This window comes from Anoplolepis gracilipes, chromosome 1 (genome assembly GCF_047496725.1).
Source record: "Anoplolepis gracilipes chromosome 1, ASM4749672v1, whole genome shotgun sequence".
Classification (NCBI taxonomy): Eukaryota; Metazoa; Arthropoda; class Insecta; order Hymenoptera; family Formicidae; genus Anoplolepis; species Anoplolepis gracilipes.
In genome coordinates this window covers 16,531,477-16,553,439 of record NC_132970.1, presented here as the reverse complement: position 1 = coordinate 16,553,439, position 21,963 = coordinate 16,531,477, and the positions used below count along the sequence as shown (strand labels likewise).

Genomic DNA, 21,963 nt, shown 5'->3' with positions numbered 1-21,963 from the left:
ATATATACTGAGAGAGGTGGTAAAACATTTTGTGGATTTATCTAATGAATTTATCGATTATATGTCATATATTTTTAGAAATAATTCGTTATATTTGCAAAATAATATATATATATATATAGAAGGCAAAATTATAAAATAATTGTAGTAGAGGAATTTTATTGATCTGCACCTTCTTTTTCACAACTTATTTAATCACGGAGAAAGCAAGGGGTTATAAGAGTTTAAGTTGCAATCATTGTATTGTATCTTGATTAATAATAGTACAAATATATAAATGTTTCAAAAATACAAATAAATATATTAATCAAGATATGTGCAGTAAACATTATGACCTAAACTCTTATAGGTTTCTCCTGTTTTTGTGATTGTATATTAAAAAGTCTTTATACACTACATCTACATATACATGCTACATATGAAGTTTGTTTAATTATGAATATTAAATATCTTAATGACATTAATTATAAGTATCATATAATTTCATTTAGTATATAAAAAATACTTGATATTATGTATGAAGAATATAAAGAATTTTATTACTCGTATACATGAAGAATTTTATTATTTACTTTAATATTTTTTTAAGTTTCATATTCATCTTTAGTTTTTAATAGCTCGTAACACGTTAGACTATTGATGACATTGATTTAAGTGTTTCATTCATTTTTTTTTTTATTCTAAAAAAACATACAAGACTATATATCACAGATGCATGTATTTCTTCAACTAAAATGTTATGATTAAAATGATGAATAATTCTGCGTGAATATTAATTATATGAATCATTTTAGAGATGATATATGTAATAAATGGGCGAATTGTTTTTTTCAAATTTCTAAATATTCATACAGATCGATTTATACCTGATGATTTTTAATTTGATTAATTGAATGCTCTTACACACATCCAGATTCTTAAATATTATTCAAGCGATTTCAATCGTACAATCATTTCAAGAAACAAATAATTGAAAATATATTGATACATATTTCTTGTTTCATTTTTATAATTTTTATAAATGTTTCAAACATTTATTATATATATATATATATATCTTTTTATAAATATTTGAAATGTTTAATGTTTTTTTTTATAATAAAGAGTATATTACATTATACTGGTTTTATATATATATTTTTATATGTATATATATATTTTTGTATATATTATATACAATTTGTTATAAAAACATACACATTACATATTTACAAACTACATCATATTTACCATATATTTACAAATTATAATACATTTCATTATATATTTACAAATTTTAATATATTTCATTTAGAAACATTTGTTTTGAAAATAAAGAATTTCAGATTTTCGTGCATGAAGTAACATGAAAATAACAATGAAGATTTTTGTTGAAAAAAATAATTAAAAATCTAACATATCTATAATAATCTATTTTTTATTGTTAAAAAAGAATGATAAAATTATAAGTTTATATATAGATATTGTATATTACAGAAATATATATGTCACACACAATATATACTTAAAATTTGATAATCTTACTTTTTGGCAATTTATTGCCCTCATCAGTCTTCTTTATATCTTCTTGCAAAAATTCAACAGCGGAATCGCCCATTTTCTCTACTGTAATAGCACTGTCTTCTTTGCTCTTTACTAAATCAGGACAATCTTTCTTTAAGTGTGTTACAGCTCCACAAATCTTGCAGCAACCACCATGAGGATAAATTCCTTTCGGATTATCAGGACATTCCATAGCAATGTGTCCCTGCTCGCGACAGATGAAACATTTAGCGTACCTATAGGTAGAATCCTTATTGACTTTGCATTCGAAATGAGTGTGCTCTGTCGAGCCACATTTGAAACAGATGCCAGTACAGGCCTCGTCGCGGTCAAGCTCAGGACAATCTGACAGATTATGCCCAGACTTGCGACAATTGAAGCAGACTTGTTTCTTAACGCGCGCCAAGGCTTTCTCGGCCCTGCGTCTCTCCAATTTCATCGCTATATCCACTTCAGATTTTGGTATGCCTAAGAATAATGATAGGATATTATTTTATTTTATACTTATTTTATATATTATTTAACAATAGAAATCATAGTATATTATAGAAAGCTTATTTATTAAATTCAAATTCTGAAATTGATTTAAATGCTTAAATTAGATTTTTTAGTGTTTTTTGGTTAAAAAATCTGATAAAAGTATAGAAAGAAAAATTGAAGTAATTGATTCTCAAAACTTAAATTCATATTATTTAATACAATGTGTACACTTACCTTTTATTATTAGTTTTTGTTTCAGTTCTGTCAATCTTTCTGCATCTTCCTTTTTTACAGGAAACCCATCATACATGACAATTTCAATTTCTACACCATTAATTATCATTTTTGTAATGCCAATGTTTGGTTTTCTCCTTTTATATTCTCCTTTTTCTTTAATTTTCTTTTCTTTTGCTTTGTCACTTTTATTTGATGTATCTTTTTTAAACTTTTTAGACTTATCATTAGGTGTTTCCAATTTCCTCTTCCTATTTCGCTTTTGTCTTTTACTTAATATAAAAGAATTTGAATTCTTGTCATCCTGTGAAATTCTTGATTCTTTTTCACTAGATAAATTGTTAATGTTTGGCTTTATTTTGTTAGAAATTTCAGCTGATCTGCTATTTATTGTTTCAATTTTTGTATTTTCTGTTTCTGTATTATTACCATTGGATGTGATATTACTTTCTGTTAAATTTGTATGATTTTTCTTTGATTTTGACTTCTTATCCTTTATATCAGATTTATATTTATTATCATTAAATTCTGCCCAATTATGATTATTTTTATTATCAAGTGTATCATTTTGATCTTTTAATAATTCTTTCGCTGATTTCTTTTTTTCTAATAGTTTCTTATTTTCGTTTTCTTCTCTTTGCTGCTTCATTACATGCCATGGTGTGCCCTCATTCGGCAATTTTTCATTTGATGCTTTAGACCCTCTTGCTCTTGCATATCTGGTCATTTTCTCGCACTGAAAAAAAAAATTTATTAAGAACTTTATATAAACTTACTAAAAAAAGTTTGTTAATCTTTTTAAATCTTTGTTTTTTAAACTTATATATTTCTGCAATAAAATTGAATATTAATTCCTTATGTATACACGTTCTCAAATTTTAATATTTTTTTGTCAATTGCTGATGATTTCGACGCTTATGAATTCTTACGTTACTATTAAATTTTTAATTTACCTTGATTAAAGATTTGAGCTTTGAGAGAAAGATTTCTTAAATATTAATTATATTTTCAAGTCGAAATATTCATCAATGCCTATGATGGATACTTCAACAGCTTTCACGTGTATAAATCGAAATTAGAGGTTAAAGGTATAACCTCACTATAGAACTTATAATTTTATTGCTAATATTCATAGTTCGATCTTATATTTAAAATCGTCTTAAGATCTCGTTCAACCAATCAAATGATCGCATAGCATCAAGCATGTGGAGAGAGTCCTAATAGCACACACCATACATATTGACCGATGCCTAGGGTAACCAACACGGTTAGCCAATCAGAAGGTCCTAATGTTCACTGGCCAATTAGCATTGTGCGCTACCGGATCTCGTTCAAGCATGTGACTCGATGCTCGATGCTAATTAGTTCATACGATCTTATGCTATATTATAGTATAGTTCAATGTTGAAAATCTAGTTCTAGTTCTGTAGTTTTATACTTTATGTTCTATGCTCTCATCTCTCATTCTCATTCTTCATTCTTCATTCTTCGATGTTCTTTCGACGATTACGCATAGTGTGGTGTATCACGTGTCGATTGGTGAATTTCATACTTGAGTTTCATATTTTCTCGTTGGCTTTATACATTTCCTTCTGATAAAAGTTCTTTTCGTGGTAAAAATAAAACTTGTTAGTACGAAAAAAATACAAATTCGAGAAAAATGGCAGAAATTGTAGAGAAACGATGTCAGGATATGATACCTGAATTGGAGCACATGGAAAAGCTTAAACTTTTTGACAAAAGGGAAATTCGGTGAGCCCATTTTTTAAATATTTTAACATGCTTTTAGTTGAAATAAATCAACTTGGCTGCGGTCTGAAATAACGCTCATAGTACTGACAATGTGTAATACATTATAAACGCATGTAAGCACATTTCGGACCACAGCCATATATGAGTGTGTGTTTACGAGTATCACAATCATCAAGTGTTGATGATTTCGTATTTCAGAAATATTGCTAGGAAATACAAGGAATATGAATATAAGATTCAACGACACACCAAGTGTAAGGAGGATTATCTTCGTTATATACAATATAAAATGGATCTTCTGAAATTGATTAGACAACGTAGACATGTAAGTAATTAGGTCTTATTGTATTAAAGGGATGTTTTACATTATTAATCAAAATCTAACTAACAACAATATATTTGGTTAATATAAAAGTTTTGCAGTTTATATATAAAAGATAGACTTTTACCTCAGTATCCTCTATAAGCATGTTTTTTTAAAAAGATTTAAACCAAAAACTTAGATAAAGTTTGTCCTAAGACACAGTTTGATTTTTGTTTCTTCAAATATCAATAATCGATTTTGAAAAAAGATTGTATATGTATAATTTTTAGATTTTTTATCAATTGAATGTTTAGTCAAAAAATTATATATCACTCAAATATTTAAAGATGTGACTTGAAAGAAGAGATTATATAAATATTTATTAATATTTTAAATACATTTTGTATAAATGTGTTTACATGTTAAAAGCATTTATGATATATATTTTTGAATAGTTTCAATAAGCTGTTTTATATAGATTTCTAATTAAAGTAATATCTAATTCAATAGACTTTGTTACATATTATTTAAATTGTATCATATAGTTTATATATACAAATGTACAATTCTATATACAAATTATATAATTAATTATATATACAACTGTACAAATAACATGCATACAATTATAAATATACAATACATACATTTATAAATATTGATACATCTTTTTTAGAAATATGGTATTACCCAACATAAGGTAGACATTGAATTTCCTATAACTAACCAAGTGAATAATTTGTACAAAGATGCAATACTTAAATTTCAAGACGATATTAGATTTTGGATTGCTTATATGAAATTTTGTAAGCATGTAGTAAGTAATGAAATAAATTTTATAAATAAAATTTTGCTGTTTTTTTGCTACATTCATATAATTTAACATAAGCATTGTATAGCATCCTTACAGTAATATCAGCGAGATGTTACACAAGATGTTGAAAGTACACAGAGATAAGCCAAAATGTTGGCATATAGTTGCACGTTGGGAATTGGAAGAGAACAAAAATATACAAAGCGCTCGACAGTATCTTCTCAGAGGTTTACAAATTCATCCTGAATCTCAGTTGTTGTACATGGATATTTTTAAGTAAGTATAATAAAAGTGTGTACATTATATATTTTCTTGCAATTTATCAACTACAAAATGTATTTGTATTTTAGACTAGAACTGGAAAATCGCTTAGCTGTACCATCTAATAACACCGAAAACACTGAGAATCAAGAAGATAAATTGATATTGATGACAACAAAGGGTGACAATGAGATACTGAAAACGGCATATATTGTATATCAACAGGCTTTCGAACACATCAAGAATATTAAATTTATAGTAGAGTTGCTTAAAATTGCAACAGAATATGATGATACAGAGAAATTACAGAATAAAATTATTTCGTATGTGTTAATATAAAATTTTTTTACATTAATATTATAAAAACTTTTATTCAATAGAATGAGACATACATATGCCAATTAGAGTAAGGATTAATATGTTAAACATAATTAATCTATAATTATAGCGATATGACTAAGGAATACGCCCATGAACCCTTAATGTGGGATACAATGGCACGTCGTCATTTACAAGGTCTAATTCATCCATCAGATCTTAACGACGCAGCAATGGAAATCGAGAATTCCAAGCAGACTTCTTTGAGAGATCGCATCACGTTCTGCAACAAGGTATATCAAACTGCTGTGAAGAAAATTCCAACCAAAGAGATGTGGACATTGTACATAGAATGTTTATTGGAGATCAATATTGACTTACACATGTTGCCAAATTTCAAGAAAAAACTCTTGAAAACTGCTCTGACACAAGCTCATCGGGCAAAAAAGCTGGAGGAAAAACTTTATTTATACTGGGTATGTATTCAAAGATACTTTGATGTTTACGTTTTTTATAAAATACGTATGTGTCTAATATTTATATAATTTAATATAATTTAGCGCAGATTTACAAAGTAAACTATGATCGCGATAGATTCAATGAATATAAAAAATATGTTAAGAATATAAAACATTATAAAAAAGAAAGAAAACGTTACTTAAAAATTCAATTATTACAATATCAGTCGCATGATGATTGTTAGTAATTAAAAAATTTCTTAATTAGTACGTTCCTCTTTAGTTGATAGGCAAGGAGGTTGTGACACATGTTTTGACAAAAATATATCTAAATGACAAACAGTGTCTCATAATCAGAGTTGTTAAAATTAATTAAGAGCATTAAAGAAATAAAAAAATTTATAATATCTTATACGCCGTGGAAGAAAATTTGACTAACAATTATTAACTTAATATTTTTGTAAATTGATTATGTAATTATCAGTAGGTTGATGGCGATAGCGTGACTAACACATCACAGTAATAACGGGCAAGAAATAAATATGTGTATATTCAAAACACACAAATATTAATATTCAAAGTTTAGGCAGTCTATCTATTATATCTATATACGCCGTATGTAAACATTCAGTATCTGTTTGTAAATTGAGGCTGTTTTTTTGCCTTTTAATATAAATCATTTCCAATATTAATTTGTTATAAAATCTTTCTAATCTAAAATTTCTTCCCAATTAAATTCATGATCAAATTCTAGTCTGTGGTAATTATAGAATTATTTGTCATTTATTTGTTGTCATCTGATGTGAGACCAATGTTCTCGTATCTAATTTTACTTGTTTGGCTTACATATGAGGCCACACAATTTTTACAATTGATTTTATATATTACATTAACCTATGAAAACTTTGGTAAAGAATTTTTTTCTTTATGTACTTTAATAAGATTGTTGAGTTTATGAAGATACAATAATTGCACACTAATATCTTTAATTATATTTTTAAATTGTTCAGTAAGAAAAGGAATACACTATATAATAAAATAAGAAATGATTTCATTGTTATTGGTTCTGGTGATGTGATTATTAGAAATATGAGAATTGTTGATTAACGTTTTTAGGCGTAACGTCCAGAAAATTCAATTTATTGTTATCACTAATCTCTAAAATAAATTTTAAATTTTATTAATTTAGTTTGTCGGTAAATAACTCCAGTAAAAACGAAAACGAATAAACTTAATACTAATCTAACTGCTAATAATAATTCAGGTTCAGTTATCACAATTATCTGCAATATAGTGTCATTCTTTCAACTCGTTTATTTCTAAATTAATGTATTTTATAAAATAATATCCATCCTCGTCTGTGTAATTCATCCATTTCAATGATATTTTTTCTTCTCTGAGGCACCCTTGTAACTCTTCAAAATCAAAACACCCTTTTAGGTATTATCAAAGATTATTATCAAAATACTCTTATCAGGATAAAAGTGATTATGTCGTTTTATAGTTCGAAATGTTGACCATTGACATGGGTCATGACGAGAACGTGTGGAAAAAGTTTCACGAACTATTGCGCGGAGCGACTGATGCTATACCAAGCAGCGTTAGTCTTTGGCATGCGCGAATCAGTCATTTGTTGCAATCTGGCCAGGAGAAAGAAGTAGACGCTTTATTTCCCAAGGTAAATAAATATTGCGAATGATTACACAATCTTGCAGATACTTAAGAGATGTTTTATCGCTTGTAACAAAAAAATTATTAGGTGACGGAAATTTTAAACGAGAAAGCATTACCTTTGTGGAAAATGCGGATTTTACACGGTCAAATAAAAAGCTCCAAGGAGGCTGAGGAAAGCTTTCGAGCGGCTTTAAAGGTGCATCCGTTAATTGCCAGAGACATCAAGCCCATGTGGCTCGAGTGGCTTGTCCTAACGGAAGGTATTGTATCAAGTCAAATTAATATCATTATAGTTTTAGATTTTTTGTATTACTTTGTTAACAAAGAATTGTAAAATATTGCAAAAGAATGAAGAATCTAATGTGTATTAATATTAATATATTTATTATTACGTAAATTTCTTTTTTGTGATGTTTATATTTTTACTCCAGGCATCCGTGCAGCTCGCAAAGAGTACAAGAAACTTCTTCTGCAACTTCCCAATTCATTGGAATTCTATAAGAAAATGGCGACGCTAGAATATATACAGTCGGAAGTTTCGCTAAAGCACGCGCGACATCCTTGCGAAAAGGCGACGCAACATTTTGGACGGACGGACAAATCTATCTGGATGGATTATATTAATTTCGAGATAAAATACGGGGATCCGGAGAAAGTTAGCGACATATACAAGAAAGCAGTCAACACATTGAGTCATGATTTATTGTCCTCTTTTACCCAAGAGTATAGTTTAATGATATCTGATAAACTCGATTCCGTAAGATGATAGAATGTTAATTAGAACGTACATTATGAATATATTGTGCATATATACGTGTTGTATGTAACATATTATTAAACTATTTCTACATTAACTTGCAATATTTAACAATTTGATGTAAAATGTCATAATATCAGTTACACAAATATTCAATATATCGGTCTTGCATTATATCTTGATGAAAGATATCATTTGATTATTCATTTAATATACAATTTAGATATTCCTTTTTTTTCTTTTAAGATTTATTGGAAATACAGATGAAACAATACTATAATTTATGTAAGATTGTAGGAATCTCTTTAGTGAAAAAGATATGTTTTTAGTAAATTTAAAGATGTTATCAAAGATATAATAATTAGGTAATTTTAAGACTGATCTTACATTTGTTTAATGACAAATGCTGATTCACTGTTAAAAAGAAATATATAGAATTTTTACAGAAACTTTGGATATTCTTCAAAATGATGAGCCGTATATTTTTTAGATATGTTTGTATTTTATTTGTATTTATTTAAAGAGAATTTTTATTCATTAAATAATTTTGTATTGTAAATAAAATTGTACTTTTATTGATGAATATTATCAACAATATGATAAATATTATTACGGATAATAAGGTGAATGTCATTAAATAAAAAGAAATTGTGTCTGTAAATAATTATTTTTTTGTTTAAAAATTACATTAATTATAGAATATAATTAAAAAAATATTTTTTATATAATAAGGATATTTTATATAGGCAAATAGAATTTTCTATTCTAAAAAAAATTAATTGAAATTTAAACTTCTAAATATGAAGGAGAGAAATGTAAACGGTTTCAGTAATTTTTATTGATTGATTACAAATATACATCAACTGTGTTGTTGTATTATTGTATATTTATCATTTCTCTATCCTCTAGCTTCGTTTTAATGACTTTTACCTAAAAAGGATAAACATGTTAGAGATGGCTGTTGTTTCAATCTTGTCTTAAAAAGTGTCTAATTAATTTAGAAATATATAAATTAATTTAAAATTTAACTTTATACATTACTGTATATACATATATTGTACACATTATACAATTTTGATAAAGAGTAGATATTCAAGATATAAGAATTCGTCACGTGGTCATTTTAAATTGTATTGATTATTTTGAAGTTTTGTATTAAATAATATAGAGCATAAATTAAAGATACTTGAAAAGAGAAAAAAAATTCAACATATTTTCAAATATAATCATAATATTTATCTTTTATTAATTACGAATATCTTATCCTTTTTACAATAAAAAAGGAAATTGAGATAATAAAAAGTTATTTGCTGAATAATTAGAGATTGATAGTAAATTAATTGTTCAACATCTCGTTCATATTTATCCCGTGTCAAAAAATTTGAAAATACATTCCGCGTTGCTCTTTCTCTCTCTCTCTCTCTCTCTCTCTCTCTCTCTCTCTCTCTCTATATATATATATATATATATATATATATATATACACATATTTATATATATATACATACATATATATATACATATATATACACACACACACACATATATATATATATTGGTGCAGCACCAAAGACTATATTTCGAATAATAGCAAATTAGATAGTTATATCAACAACTAATTACAACGACCGTCGGCGCTGATACATTCTCTTCGATTCTTAGATTAGTTTTATATAAAACGTAGCCTTAAACTTTACAAAACATTGGGCACACAGCTTTGCGCGCGCTAATTAAGAAAACATTGTTATTTTATTACAGTAAGATATACTTATTTGAAATTTGGATCTTTAAATATAAAATGTCACAATGGCATGGGTTAAAAGTTCCAAGAACTTTTGAATGATTGAAACGTACATTTTTATTCGTACATTCTTACGTCTCTTATTTATTGTTAGATTCAAATCAAAATCTCGATAGCTTCTAAATTATTTTTCTCTTGGGCTTTTTCAACTTTAATATTATGCGTCGTCTACAATTGCAGCAAGCAGTACAGAGTACAGAGTAAGCAGTAAGCAGTACGAAATGGGATTCGTTCATTTCATCGGGAGTAACGAAATGAACAAATCCCATTTCGTACTGCTTACTGCTTACTCTGTACTGCTTGCTGTCATTGTAGACGACACATTATAAAATAATAAAATTTATATAATTTCTGCAAGAGAGATTTGTTAAATTTTTTGATTTTACATTTTTAATCCGTTTTGTTGAATTTTATAATTTTTAGATATTTATGTATTCATATTTATTGAATTTGTAAAATTCTTCGATTTTGTAATTTCTGAATTTTTGAAGATTCTTATACTTAGACCCTTACATGTTCCAAGGATAAATCTAAATATTTTATAGTTCCTTACATGTACAAAATTTAACAGGCTGTTAACTTTTAGCAATGCAATTAAAAATTACAACTTTGGTAAATGACTATATTATATAAAGAGTCTCAGTCCTTCCTAACATATATTATGATTAATGCTTGCTCTTAATTAATGAAAGTATTTGAATATATATTTCTAGTACACTGTATGTTACCTTTACATACATTATCTTCGACATCTTTATTATTTTCAAATCCATTTGCACATCTGATTACATAAATAATAAAAAAAGATTTTAGATTCATTCTATAGTTTTCAATCCTAATTATTTTATTTAACTTATTTGCATATTATGCAATAAAATAATAAATAGTTATACAATAGTTAAATTTTTTTATTCCCCATTAATCTGGATAATTTTTACTAGAATTTTAAGTTTCTTAAAATTTCGATTTTTCGATGTTTTACATTGTACTAAGCTTTTTAAATCTCATATGATTTGGATAAAAGAATTGTTGAGAATCTATGGTTTAGATTTTACTTTTACATTCCTGCTAATCTGGATATTTAAATCCTGTAAAATCGAAAATAATCTTTAAATTACAAAAGTAAATTCTTATGTGCTGCATTTCTTAGATCCTGACTTTTTTTTAATTCTAGATATATTAAAACTTAAATTTATTAAATTCTTAAATTCTAGGTTCCTTAATTATAATATACCATAATAAATGATCGTGATATATCTATGAGAAACAATGATCTTTTTCAGTCTACTTTAGACGATTTATTATTCGTGACGAAATTCGAGACAGACTTCTATTTATATAATTCTATATAATATAATGCCATATAATCTACAAGATATTTGAAGAAGTGAAATATATACATATATAAAATCTACATCAGAATACATGCATATATTAGGATATGCAATACATAAAATCATCAATAGATTTCTATCTTGTATCTTGTCACAAATTACAAATTGTCTAAAATGAACTTTAGAATATAATTTAAAAAAAAATATATATATATATACATGTGGATATATATGTAGTATTTCGTAAGTATTTAAAAAAGTGTATTGTATCGGCAGATTATAATATAATCTCGTTAATTTTGGTCCTCTAGAGCGATAAATTTTTGAAAAATAAAAAATAAAAATTAATGAATATTTTCTCCACTGTCCAATTGTTGTACACTTATGTATAAAATTAATAAATTAGGATAAAAGTACGTGTGGAGAGGTACCAAAATTAACGAAGCCAAATTTAAGAAAATTTTATACTATTTAGAAATTAATAAAACTACAATTCCTTTTATAGCGAACATGCTACCCATTACCTATCTAATGGATACAATGTTCTCAGTGTAAAGATGAATAACGCAAAAATTGATATCGAGAAAAAAAAATGTTAAAAAAGTTGATAAAGTAAAAAGATACAAACTCAATTTGTCGAACAAAATGGGCTCACGCGAAACGTCAATCAGAAAGGCGCAACGATTGCTGTCGCTTCGCCTCTGCTTGACGGTAAAGAGGCACACTCGTGCCATTTGTTCGTGAGAGGATCGTAGCACTCGACGGTCGAGATCGTAATCTGCGTGCGATAGAAATTGATCTCCTGCGATTGATCACCACCTATGACGTAGAGTCGGCTATCGGCTGCCGCGACAGCTGGATAAGATCTGCCCATGCTCATAGGAGCGACGGCGGTCCATTTGTTCTGAAATATCGTAATAACGAGTGTGAAAATCGTTGAAAGCCTGAGAGATCTGAAGAGAAGAAGTTTACCTTTTCAAATGAGTATCTTTCGACCGATGTTAAGACTTCTTGATTTTTACTCGTGCCTCCGACAACATACATATAGTTATCCAGAATCGTGATTCCCATTTGTGAACGTGGTGTAAGCATCGGCGCCAAGCGATTCCATTCTCTGGTCACGGGATTGTAACTCATCACGTCCTGACGATGTCGGCTATCATGAGTACAACCACCAACGATATAAATTAATCCTATAAGAAATTCAAAAATTAGAATGCGATAGCTTTTTTTAGAATTTAAAGCAAAAAGGTATGACTGTATTTTAAGACACTTTCAATACAGTAAAGAGAAATACTTTACTAAATAAATAATCATTTTATTAACTAAACAATTTGTTCATATATAATTTATATATAATTAATATTATTATTGGATTAAAATGTGTATAAAATAACGTAAGAGAAACATATTTATGAATTTAATTGTAGGCGATATATAATCGAGGTGTAATGATAGAACGCTGTTAAATCTTAAAAGAGGAAGCACTACCTTCATACGCGACGACGCCCATACTAAATCGTGGTTCTGGGAGATAACCGTCGAGAGTCCACATATTGGTGATCGGATCGTATATCTCGATAGCGCTGCCAATGTCTTCACCTACCCATCCGCCGAACGCGTATAAGCAATTGTCCAAGGCACAAAGACCAAAGTCGCATCTAGGTTCTTCCATACAAGCGATTGGAGTCCACACGTCGTCACGAGGATCATAACACTCGCAATTGGCTATTATGCAAGATTCCAGTTCACCGCCGACAACATATACTTTGCCGTCCAGAAGAGCCACTCCAGGAAGAATACGTCCTATGCTAATCGGAGCCACTTCACTCCATTCTCTAGAGAAATATTAATGAGAGCGAGATGCTTAAATAAAAAGAGAAATCTGCATCTATTTATCAATAAAAAAAAAATAAAATCTTTTATACAAAATATTAAGATATGTGCAAATAAAGGATAGAATAGAATAAAAAAATACGTGTAGCAAAAATTCGTTTGCTACAAAGCAAAATTTTAAAATACTGAGTTTTGTTTTACTATTATTTTCACTTTACTATTAAAAACTCAGAGAAAAGAGAAGAAATAAAATGTTATATACCCAGTGAATACGTCGTATTTTTCAATAGTTTCGTAAGTACTCTCGGCGGTTCTACTCCAGCTATCCGCGGAATGTTCCCGCTTGGATCCGCCAATCACCAGGATGTTCTTCTTGGCGCAGAGCCGAGGCTGAGCATGAAGAGGCACCAGGCAACCTTTATTCGAGACTAAATCTCTCTGTATGGATCGCAGCGCGACGATAAGACTTGCGTCCTTGCATTCTAGGATGATACGCTCTAGTCTTGTTAATGAACACAATCGCAAGCGTATGTGGCCGAGGATCTCGAATACATAGCATCTCCGTGTGGGGATGTCGTGAATGATCCAATTGTACGCGGCTTGGAAGACCTAATAGAAAGAGATAAATGTATTATACACATAGACACACGTGCGAGAAAACTAATTTATCTCGACATATCTCAGAAAGAAAGAGATTCACCTTTCTCATTTGTGACGTCAAAAATCAATACAGTAAAAGTTAGAAACAGAAGTTTTAATGTCAGGATTATTAATGTTCTCTCTAATATTCTAAAAATATTCGAATACACAACAGAATAGACATGTAAAGAAAAAATAATTTATTTTGAAACTATTTGAAATAATTATTTAAAATATTGATTTGAAATAATTCGGTTTTATATCACTGGTCTTTCTATATATTTTTAAACTTCTTTAAATTCATAAAATTATAAAATTATATATTTATACAATTATATAATTTTACAATTATGTAATTATACAATTATAAAATTATATAATTGTACAAAATGCATTCAAATTAATTTAAAAATCAAATAACAAACCTGACATTCAGTATCAATTTGAATGTAATCGCTACTAAGAAACTGAACGAGATGCTCCTTGGGCAAATCCAGAAATTCTTCCTCCTGACAGACTTGAGGAAAATTGACTTCTATAAAGCGTAGGGCAGTCTCCAAAAGATCTAGTCTGTTATGCGCCTCTGCGAATCTGTGATCAACAATGATAAATATTATGCTACCTTCATATTTTATTTTTAAAATAGTTTTTCATTATTTTGTATAAATATCATTGATTTGAGAAATATCGAAAGATTCCTAATAATTTAGAAAATTCAAAAAAGAGGAACAAACAGATAATATTTTTTCTCTTATTTTCTTATTGTTAGTTAAATTTGTGTTACATGAATTCTTGAATATGCCATTATAATTTAAATTAATTATAATTGATTAAAATTATAATGCTATTCAACAATATTATAATATTTTGGAATTTATAATTAATTTTTATCATATTTATATATATATATATTTATGAACAATATTTTTGAGTAATTTAAGATTACAAATTTAATTAATACATTTCACACTAAACAAAAATTAAACAATTTCTATTTTAAAATAAATTTTTTTTTATTTAATATTTCAAATATAAAAAAAAAAAAAACAAAATTTTTTTTATTTCCTCTGAAGATTGTTATCACATTATTATTTGACTCGGATTTTCTTTGTCCTTTGAAAAATAAAATTGTTGATCTTATTTGATACCTCACCTGTAAATTCCAAGGGCATTAGAATAATGTAGTTGTTGTTTGAGATAGTTGATACAACCAGCTACTACATCATCTAATTCTAGCATGTCGGCTGCGGCAAATAACTCCTGTACATTATCCTGAGTGATATCCACATTGCCACTATAGATAAAATCCACCAGTTGAGAGAGAATGTGAGGAGAAATTGAATGAATCTCTACAAGTTCCTGCTGCTCCTCGACCAGGCCGACAGTGAACATGGCATTGAAGTAGGCGCTACCGGCAGCCAGGACTGATCTATGTGCTCTGATGATCCTATCACCAGCCACCAGTCCCACATCGCTGAATTTGTTCTTCAGCCTCTGTGCATTAAGGTTGTGCAAGAGTTTTGGGGGATAGTGGCCCACCGCATAAACGACACTGGATACTTCGGATGATTGAGACTTCACTGACTGCTGGCTAGTAAAATCAATACTGGAATTGTGGCCGTTTTTTAAAGTCGGCGCCATGCCATCCGCCATGAAACCATCAAGTTGCCCTTTATCCACAGATCCTATAAAAGATATGATGCTAAATATAATGTTAATTTACATTTGAACTTATTGCTGGTAAGAACATTATAGTATTTTGACAGATATTTCAGTAAACTTACTTTGATATAATGGGTGCATTCAGGGAACATAATGGTTGTACAATATTTGAGTAATTTGTCAACATAATTGAGCTAGATTTATGGATCTAACAGTAAAAATCAATAATCACAAACTGCTCACTGATCATTGTGTTCCCTGAATGCAGCCATTATATCAAAGTAAGTTTACTAAACCATCTGTCAAAATACTATAATGTTATTACTCGCCATTATTGATAATGTCAATACAATAAAATCTAAAAATTTACCATAAATACAAAGAATAATAATAAATATAAAGATTTGAATAATAATAAATATAAAGATTTGAATTCAAATGTAGAAATTTAGAAGTGCTGGAATTAATGAAGAAATATTTATTCTCAATACAATTAATTTTTTTAACTCAAATTTTATGCTGTTTCCTTCCAATGGAAGGAATGACTTTTGTTTTGATGAATTAAAAAAAATAATCAATATATGATGAATATATTATAATTTATAAGAGAGCACATTGAACACATATTTCTGAATAAAAATGCAAATAATAATTTAGAAAAATGTAAATTTAATGGCAAGAACTAGTTGAAAATGCATCTGATGTAATTGCAATTTTTCAATGTGTTAAAATTCTTGTTAAAAGACTCAGGGATCCTAAAAAACTTTGAATTATGAATCTTTTAAACCTTTCAAAATCGTAATGAATAAAACGAAATAACAGAGATATTTTGTAATTCAATGCTCGTATTGATAAATTTTTTCCAATAAATAATTCGACTTGATGATTTAATTATTAAAGGCTTGTGAGATACTCACGACATAAACGAGAAAATACTCTGTAGACGCTGTTAAACGACTTTGTGTTATTTTTCCCTTTTAGGCGCATCACTACCACCACATTTTTAACAAATTCAACGTTCAATATTTTTAATTCGCACGTAAACAGATTCTTCCTCCGAATCAGCGTCTGTCTATTCAAGACCAATTTTTTGACAAGAAAAATTTGACACACGTCAAATAACCTATTTAAGTACGTGAAATCAGCTGCAAGCTAAGACAGTGATGACATCGATAAAGAGAGAAAATTCCTACCGAATTCATAAAAAAATTAAAGTCACTAGATGTAATCTAGTGACTTTAAGAACAATTTCTCAGTGTCCCTAAGTTAATTATATAGTCTACGCTTATAACTGTAAAAATGTTGAAATGCTTATGCATCTTTATTAAAAGAAAATCGACTCGAAATTTATGAAATCAGACAGGATACATCATAAATAAAGGATAAAGGAAAAATTAAAAAAAACATAGCTGTATTAATAACACGTCGTAGAATTTCATAAAAGATGTATGCAATGGCAAATTTAAATAAGAAAATATAAAAATACTAGAAATCTTCGAAGATTCAAATTGGAAAAAACAAATTTTGTATTAAACTATATATTAGTCAATAAGAGAAAAAGAATACGCAATGTACTTCACAATATAATTATATAGATTTATATATTGTATATTCCATACTCTCTATTGACACATGAGCGTGTGTATATACAAGGAGTCTTTCTGTGAAAGATTTTTTTTTCATGTTTTTTCTTTAATATAAAAAATGAATCCTTACTAATTTGCAGCACATGTTTTATACATTAATTTGCGATCATTAGCGCACGCGAATTCCTCATATATTTGAAATGAAATTTAATATTTATATATAATTACCAATGTATCTGTCAGAATGTGATCCTGTTTGATAAATATTTTACGTAAATATGACTGTAACTAATACCTGACACTCATAATTTACACATTCAGTAACAATTATACACATTAGATTGATAAAAAAATTAATTCTATTTTTTTATTATTATGTAATATGAAAAACAAAACAATTTTTTTTATCAATCTAATACAATACTTAAAAAATATTTATTTTTGAAGAAGAAAAGAAAAACGCAATTGTTAATGGTGTAGCTCCATTAACTTTCCTTATTAAAAATAATAGTAATAATGTAATTCCTTTCTTTTTCAATATTTTTTCTTAACTAATATACATATCTTTTGAGAAATGTCAATAGTGTTTGGTTTGCACATTTTCTGGTATAAATACATGTATAATAGTAAATAGATACTAGTCATAATTGCAGATGTAAAGTCAAAAATTTAAAAATTCTATGAAGCAAGAATCCACAGACAGGAATCTAAATAAAATTTAATAATCATAATACAATCTTCTTGGAATTTCTTGAGTTGACAAAATGTAACATCATACATCAAAATGTAATTGTGACTTATGTTTGTTTTACAGATATATAAAGCTAACACTTTATATATTTTTTTGGATTCTTACGTTTATTTTTAAATTCTTGCGTTTTAATTCTGGATATTTATTTGAAAAAAAATTTTCAATTTATACATTTTTAAATCCTTGAATTCTTAAACTCAATACATATTAATAAATGATCAAATATTCAAGACTTTAAATTACACTGCATTCATGAAATCAGTTTGTTCCAATTATTAATATTCAAAAATTTTAAAATTATTACCTTATTACAACTCAAATACATTTCTTTTAATAATATTTAAATTCTCAAATTTGTAATCTAAAAATTTTTAGTTATGCTCACATCATTTTTAAGTCCTGTAATTTTTATATCTTTTATTCCCACATAAGTTTCTAAATCCCTAAAAAAATTTTTTCAACATTTTACGATTTTGATTCGTTTAAATTATTTTATGTCTTATCTTCTCTGAATGTTCTACATACTAAGAGGAATTTACATACTAAAGAGTTCTGACAATCTAAGGATCTAAGTTCACAAAACTCCAATTCTTCTCTGTTGTATAATGGATTATGTTTTTAATTAGATTATTTACGCTTTAATTTTGTTCCTAAATATATCAGCAGCTGCGTTTTTAGAGATTATTCAATTCTCAGATTTATAAATTCACAAATTATATCTTTCTTTCTTAGACTTATTGCTGTTTTTCTAACTTTTTGATTCCTATAACTTTATCCTTGTAAAGTTATAGGAATCTATCTCAAATCTAAATCTCACATTTTTCATAATACAAGAATTTAGATATATATCTCTAATTTATCTTTCTAATTTATATATATAAGCATTTAAAAATATATTTAAATAGATACAAGGATTTAAAAATACAAAAGCTGAAAAATTTTTTCTCGAGAATATAAATCTCCAGAATATTTTTTTCCATTCAGTTCCATATCTTGCAAACATTACTTTTATTTTTATTGCAAACAGAAAATATAATGTTTACAATCAATATCATTATTTACAGTACATTTATTTTGCAAATGGATTTTCATCAAACTGTAGATTCTTAAATCCTTTTAAGTCGTTAGCTGGATTTTCAAACTGTTGAAGTCTTGGATTTTTATATTCCTGAATTTTTAATTCCAAGGATAATTAAATCTTCTTTTATAATTTTTTTTAAATATTGAAATATTGAATTATAACTTCAACAATTTTCTTTAAATTCTTCTAGTTACGCGTGTTTACCTTTTCATAATTTTCTTACATCTTTATTTCCTAGAAGAGTCAAACTTCTCCATGACAATTTTTGCCGATATATTTTTGTTATTATTTTGTACTGTTCAAGTTTAAAAAATCCCAAAATACGGAAATTTGAGAATCCATGAATTAGATTCATGGATAATTAAAGAGACTAGAAGAATTGTAAGATCAGATCTATAGGTAAACTCTAGATAATTAATGTTATCTAAAATTCATCTATAGATATCAATTCCAAGATGCTGTTTCAAAAAAGAATTTCGATAATTATTAAAGGATTTAAATCTCCAGAAGCGTATAGGATCGCATCTGCTTTTCCTCATAACGAAGAGGATGATGTTTCTCTCTTAATGAATATTATTTACACAACATATACATTTACACGATATGTTATAATCTCTTTTTCGGTAACGAACCGAAGGCCGATATAACAGTTGGTTTGGCGCCGGACGACGCAAGGGTCGTCAGAGTAGGTTGCGCGAGGAGCACTGTGGGCTTGGCTGTCGCGGCGGCAGCGGCAGCGGCTGCAACGGCAGCGGCGGCAGCAACGCCGCCAGACGCCACTTGGTCCCACTTACTTTTTCGTTTCTTAGCGTCGTCGGTTCTCAGCGGTTCGTCAGCACCGCTGCCGGTGGAGCTGTTTGGCCGCTTCGCAGTACCAGATACGATCTCGATTTTCGTTTTCTCTTTACGCGCCTTCTCGAGTTTGTCCATCTCCGTTTTCTGCACCTTGGCGAGTTCCTCGTAGTACGAGTCCTTGTTCCATTTGAAGGGATCAAACCTATCCGGCGGATAGTTGGTGCCCAGCTCGTTGATGCTACAAAACTGAATAAGTTTTTCGTAAATGGATGGATTCCGGAACTCCTTGCGCTGCTGGATCATTGTATTCATGTCAAGCCCATCGCTCTCCATTTTCCGATAGAGCCTCGCAATCTTGTCCTGCAGTTCGGCGGGACATTGTCCCGGGGGTTCCGGTGGTATCGTGACACCATAAGGGTCCTTGGTCTCCCCGTTATTATCTGAAAGCAATTCTCCGGAACGCGAGGAGGGCGACCGACGCTCAGCGCCGCCGCCGCCGATGGCAGTTACGGCGGTGCCAGTGGCGGTTGCGACCGGGAGACCGTTCTCCTCGGGGCGACCTTCCACGGCCATCGCAGGGATTGTCGCGCTCGCCGTCATCAACGACGCAGGTGCCGGTACCGGCGGCGACGGCGACGGTGGCGGCAGCGCAGCAACGGCCGCCCCCTCATCGTCCTCGGAGACTACCGAGTCGTCAAAATAAGAGACCAATCGTTGCACCTTTGTAGCCGCGCCCGGCAAGTCGCTACTACCGGCAGACTTGCCGACGACGGGACTGTGCGAGGCTGAACTGCCTCCACATATGGGACTGGTGCCAGATCGGGCCTGGGGCTGACGACCGACTTGGGCATTATGCGGGGCGGCCCCCTGGGGAGTGTTCGAATTCTCCTCCTGCAGGCGCTCGTCTTCCACCCCGTCCTCGCCCTCCGAGTCGGTATAGGTGGCGTGGAGAGATGCCAGAGCAACACTTTGTACAGACATGGTTAGTTGGTTTTGAGTGCCCGCCGTGCTACCAAGCAATATTTTGTGTGGGAACTCACCGGTCTAGCGTTGCACAGCCTGGCCCAGCGCCCAACTGTGCCACGTGAGGGCTTTACAGGCGCGGGGACAGGAAGGCTTTTATGGGCCCGATGGGCGCGTTGAGCTTTGGTCGCTTTTAGTACGAACCTGAAATTAAACATACATATAAATATATATATGTCATTATATTATATTATATTATATTTGCAACATTTGTATCTTTAAATTACAAAAATTAATTTATCTTACTTTCTTTATTTTTGTCACATTCATTGAAAAATATATGAAATGTATTTAACAATATTTTATAACACTGCATTTTCATAGAGAATCTATATTTAAATTTAGATTATTGTTACACTGTTTTTAATGAATAAATTTGTATCCATCATATTTTCTTTCCTTCTTTATAATTATTTGGCATAATTCATGAATGTGAACTGAAACTATATATTAATTTACTCATTGAAATATATTCCAAAATTTTCTCGTGCCACAGTAGCAATACAATCAATAGTTAATCAAGCCAATAAATAAATAGTAATGATATTAACAGAGAAGTAAAATTACAGGGATCATCTAATATGAGGTCAAATTGACAAACAAAATGTAGGTAGGTTAGAATTTAACCAGATCACGATAATTGTGCTGCTTAGTGACGAAAAACTGACCTTAAACTTTCAACGTCCAGGAATACCGCATACAATTGAAGTCGGTTTGTTTGCACATTACATAATCAATTCCTAATACAATAATAAATAAATATTCAGTAAAAAGTGCTAAATTTTATTCCGCCATCGGCAACCATCAGCGCGTTCCTCCCAGAGTCCAGAGTACCCAAGATACTTTGCGTTCGTTATACCT

The 21,963-nt window shown here is 29.4% G+C and overlaps 4 protein-coding genes across 6 annotated transcripts; 1 reads left to right on the top strand and 3 right to left on the bottom strand.

Annotated features, from left to right (window-relative positions):
• Positions 1-57: 57 nt before the first annotated feature.
• Positions 58-3,349, bottom strand: LOC140664519 (uncharacterized). The gene is made up of 3 exons (XM_072889687.1): positions 3,210-3,349; positions 2,257-2,992; positions 58-2,010 (listed from the first exon to the last, which is right to left on the bottom strand). Exons 2-3 carry the CDS (start codon positions 2,981-2,983, stop codon positions 1,505-1,507), a joined length of 1,233 nt encoding a protein of 410 aa, XP_072745788.1. The 5' UTR covers positions 2,984-2,992; positions 3,210-3,349; the 3' UTR covers positions 58-1,504.
• Positions 3,350-3,731: 382 nt separating this feature from the next.
• LOC140669098 (U3 small nucleolar RNA-associated protein 6 homolog) lies at positions 3,732-9,158 on the top strand. The gene is made up of 9 exons (XM_072898616.1): positions 3,732-4,008; positions 4,207-4,333; positions 4,989-5,129; positions 5,212-5,402; positions 5,477-5,710; positions 5,836-6,181; positions 7,668-7,841; positions 7,923-8,097; positions 8,269-9,158. The coding sequence occupies exons 1-9, from the start codon at positions 3,917-3,919 to the stop codon at positions 8,601-8,603; spliced, it is 1,815 nt and encodes a 604-aa protein (XP_072754717.1). The 5' UTR covers positions 3,732-3,916; the 3' UTR covers positions 8,604-9,158.
• Positions 9,159-9,251: 93 nt separating this feature from the next.
• On the bottom strand, positions 9,252-17,040 carry LOC140669087 (actin-binding protein IPP). Of its 2 annotated transcripts, none has more exons than XM_072898594.1 (7): positions 15,989-16,068; positions 15,358-15,906; positions 14,630-14,795; positions 13,828-14,174; positions 13,221-13,567; positions 12,702-12,922; positions 9,252-12,633 (listed from the first exon to the last, which is right to left on the bottom strand). In XM_072898594.1, the coding sequence occupies exons 1-7, from the start codon at positions 16,051-16,053 to the stop codon at positions 12,397-12,399; spliced, it is 1,932 nt and encodes a 643-aa protein (XP_072754695.1). In that variant the 5' UTR covers positions 16,054-16,068; the 3' UTR covers positions 9,252-12,396. The 2 variants fall into 2 exon arrangements, with proteins under 2 accessions (XP_072754695.1, XP_072754703.1); XM_072898602.1 differs by lacking the exon at positions 15,989-16,068 and adding an exon at positions 16,784-17,040 and having other exon boundaries at positions 9,255-12,633; positions 15,358-15,889.
• Positions 17,041-17,453: 413 nt separating this feature from the next.
• On the bottom strand, positions 17,454-21,934 carry LOC140669109 (uncharacterized). Of its 2 annotated transcripts, XR_012047300.1 has the most exons (3): positions 21,771-21,934; positions 21,120-21,246; positions 20,908-21,046 (listed from the first exon to the last, which is right to left on the bottom strand). XR_012047300.1 is itself a non-coding variant. In XM_072898653.1 (2 exons), exon 2 carries the CDS (start codon positions 21,058-21,060, stop codon positions 19,891-19,893), a length of 1,170 nt encoding a protein of 389 aa, XP_072754754.1. In that variant the 5' UTR covers positions 21,061-21,246; positions 21,771-21,934; the 3' UTR covers positions 17,454-19,890. The 2 variants fall into 2 exon arrangements, 1 of the variants encoding a protein (XP_072754754.1); XM_072898653.1 differs by having other exon boundaries at positions 17,454-21,246.
• Between the last annotated feature and the right edge of the window lie 29 nt (positions 21,935-21,963).

Bases quoted from the DNA above. Each gene is read 5' to 3' on its own strand.
- LOC140664519 (XM_072889687.1), bottom strand. From the start codon at position 2,983: ATGACCAGATATGCAAGAGCAAGAGGGTCTAAAGCATCAAATGAAAAA. The intron at 2,011-2,256 runs GTAAGTGTACAC...CATTATTCTTAG, and splicing joins ACAAAAACTAATAATAAAAG to GCATACCAAAATCTGAAGTG.
- LOC140669098 (XM_072898616.1), top strand. From the start codon at position 3,917: ATGGCAGAAATTGTAGAGAAACGATGTCAGGATATGATACCTGAATTG. The intron at 5,403-5,476 runs GTAAGTATAATA...TTTGTATTTTAG, and splicing joins TTGTACATGGATATTTTTAA to ACTAGAACTGGAAAATCGCT. The intron at 7,842-7,922 runs GTAAATAAATAT...AAAAATTATTAG, and splicing joins TAGACGCTTTATTTCCCAAG to GTGACGGAAATTTTAAACGA.
- LOC140669087 (XM_072898594.1), bottom strand. From the start codon at position 16,053: ATGTTGACAAATTACTCAAATATTGTACAACCATTATGTTCCCTGAAT. The intron at 14,796-15,357 runs GTGAGGTATCAA...TGTTGATCACAG, and splicing joins AATGCCCTTGGAATTTACAG to ATTCGCAGAGGCGCATAACA. The intron at 12,634-12,701 runs GTAAACTTCTTC...ACGATATTTCAG, and splicing joins AAAGATACTCATTTGAAAAG to AACAAATGGACCGCCGTCGC.
- LOC140669109 (XM_072898653.1), bottom strand. From the start codon at position 21,060: ATGTCTGTACAAAGTGTTGCTCTGGCATCTCTCCACGCCACCTATACC.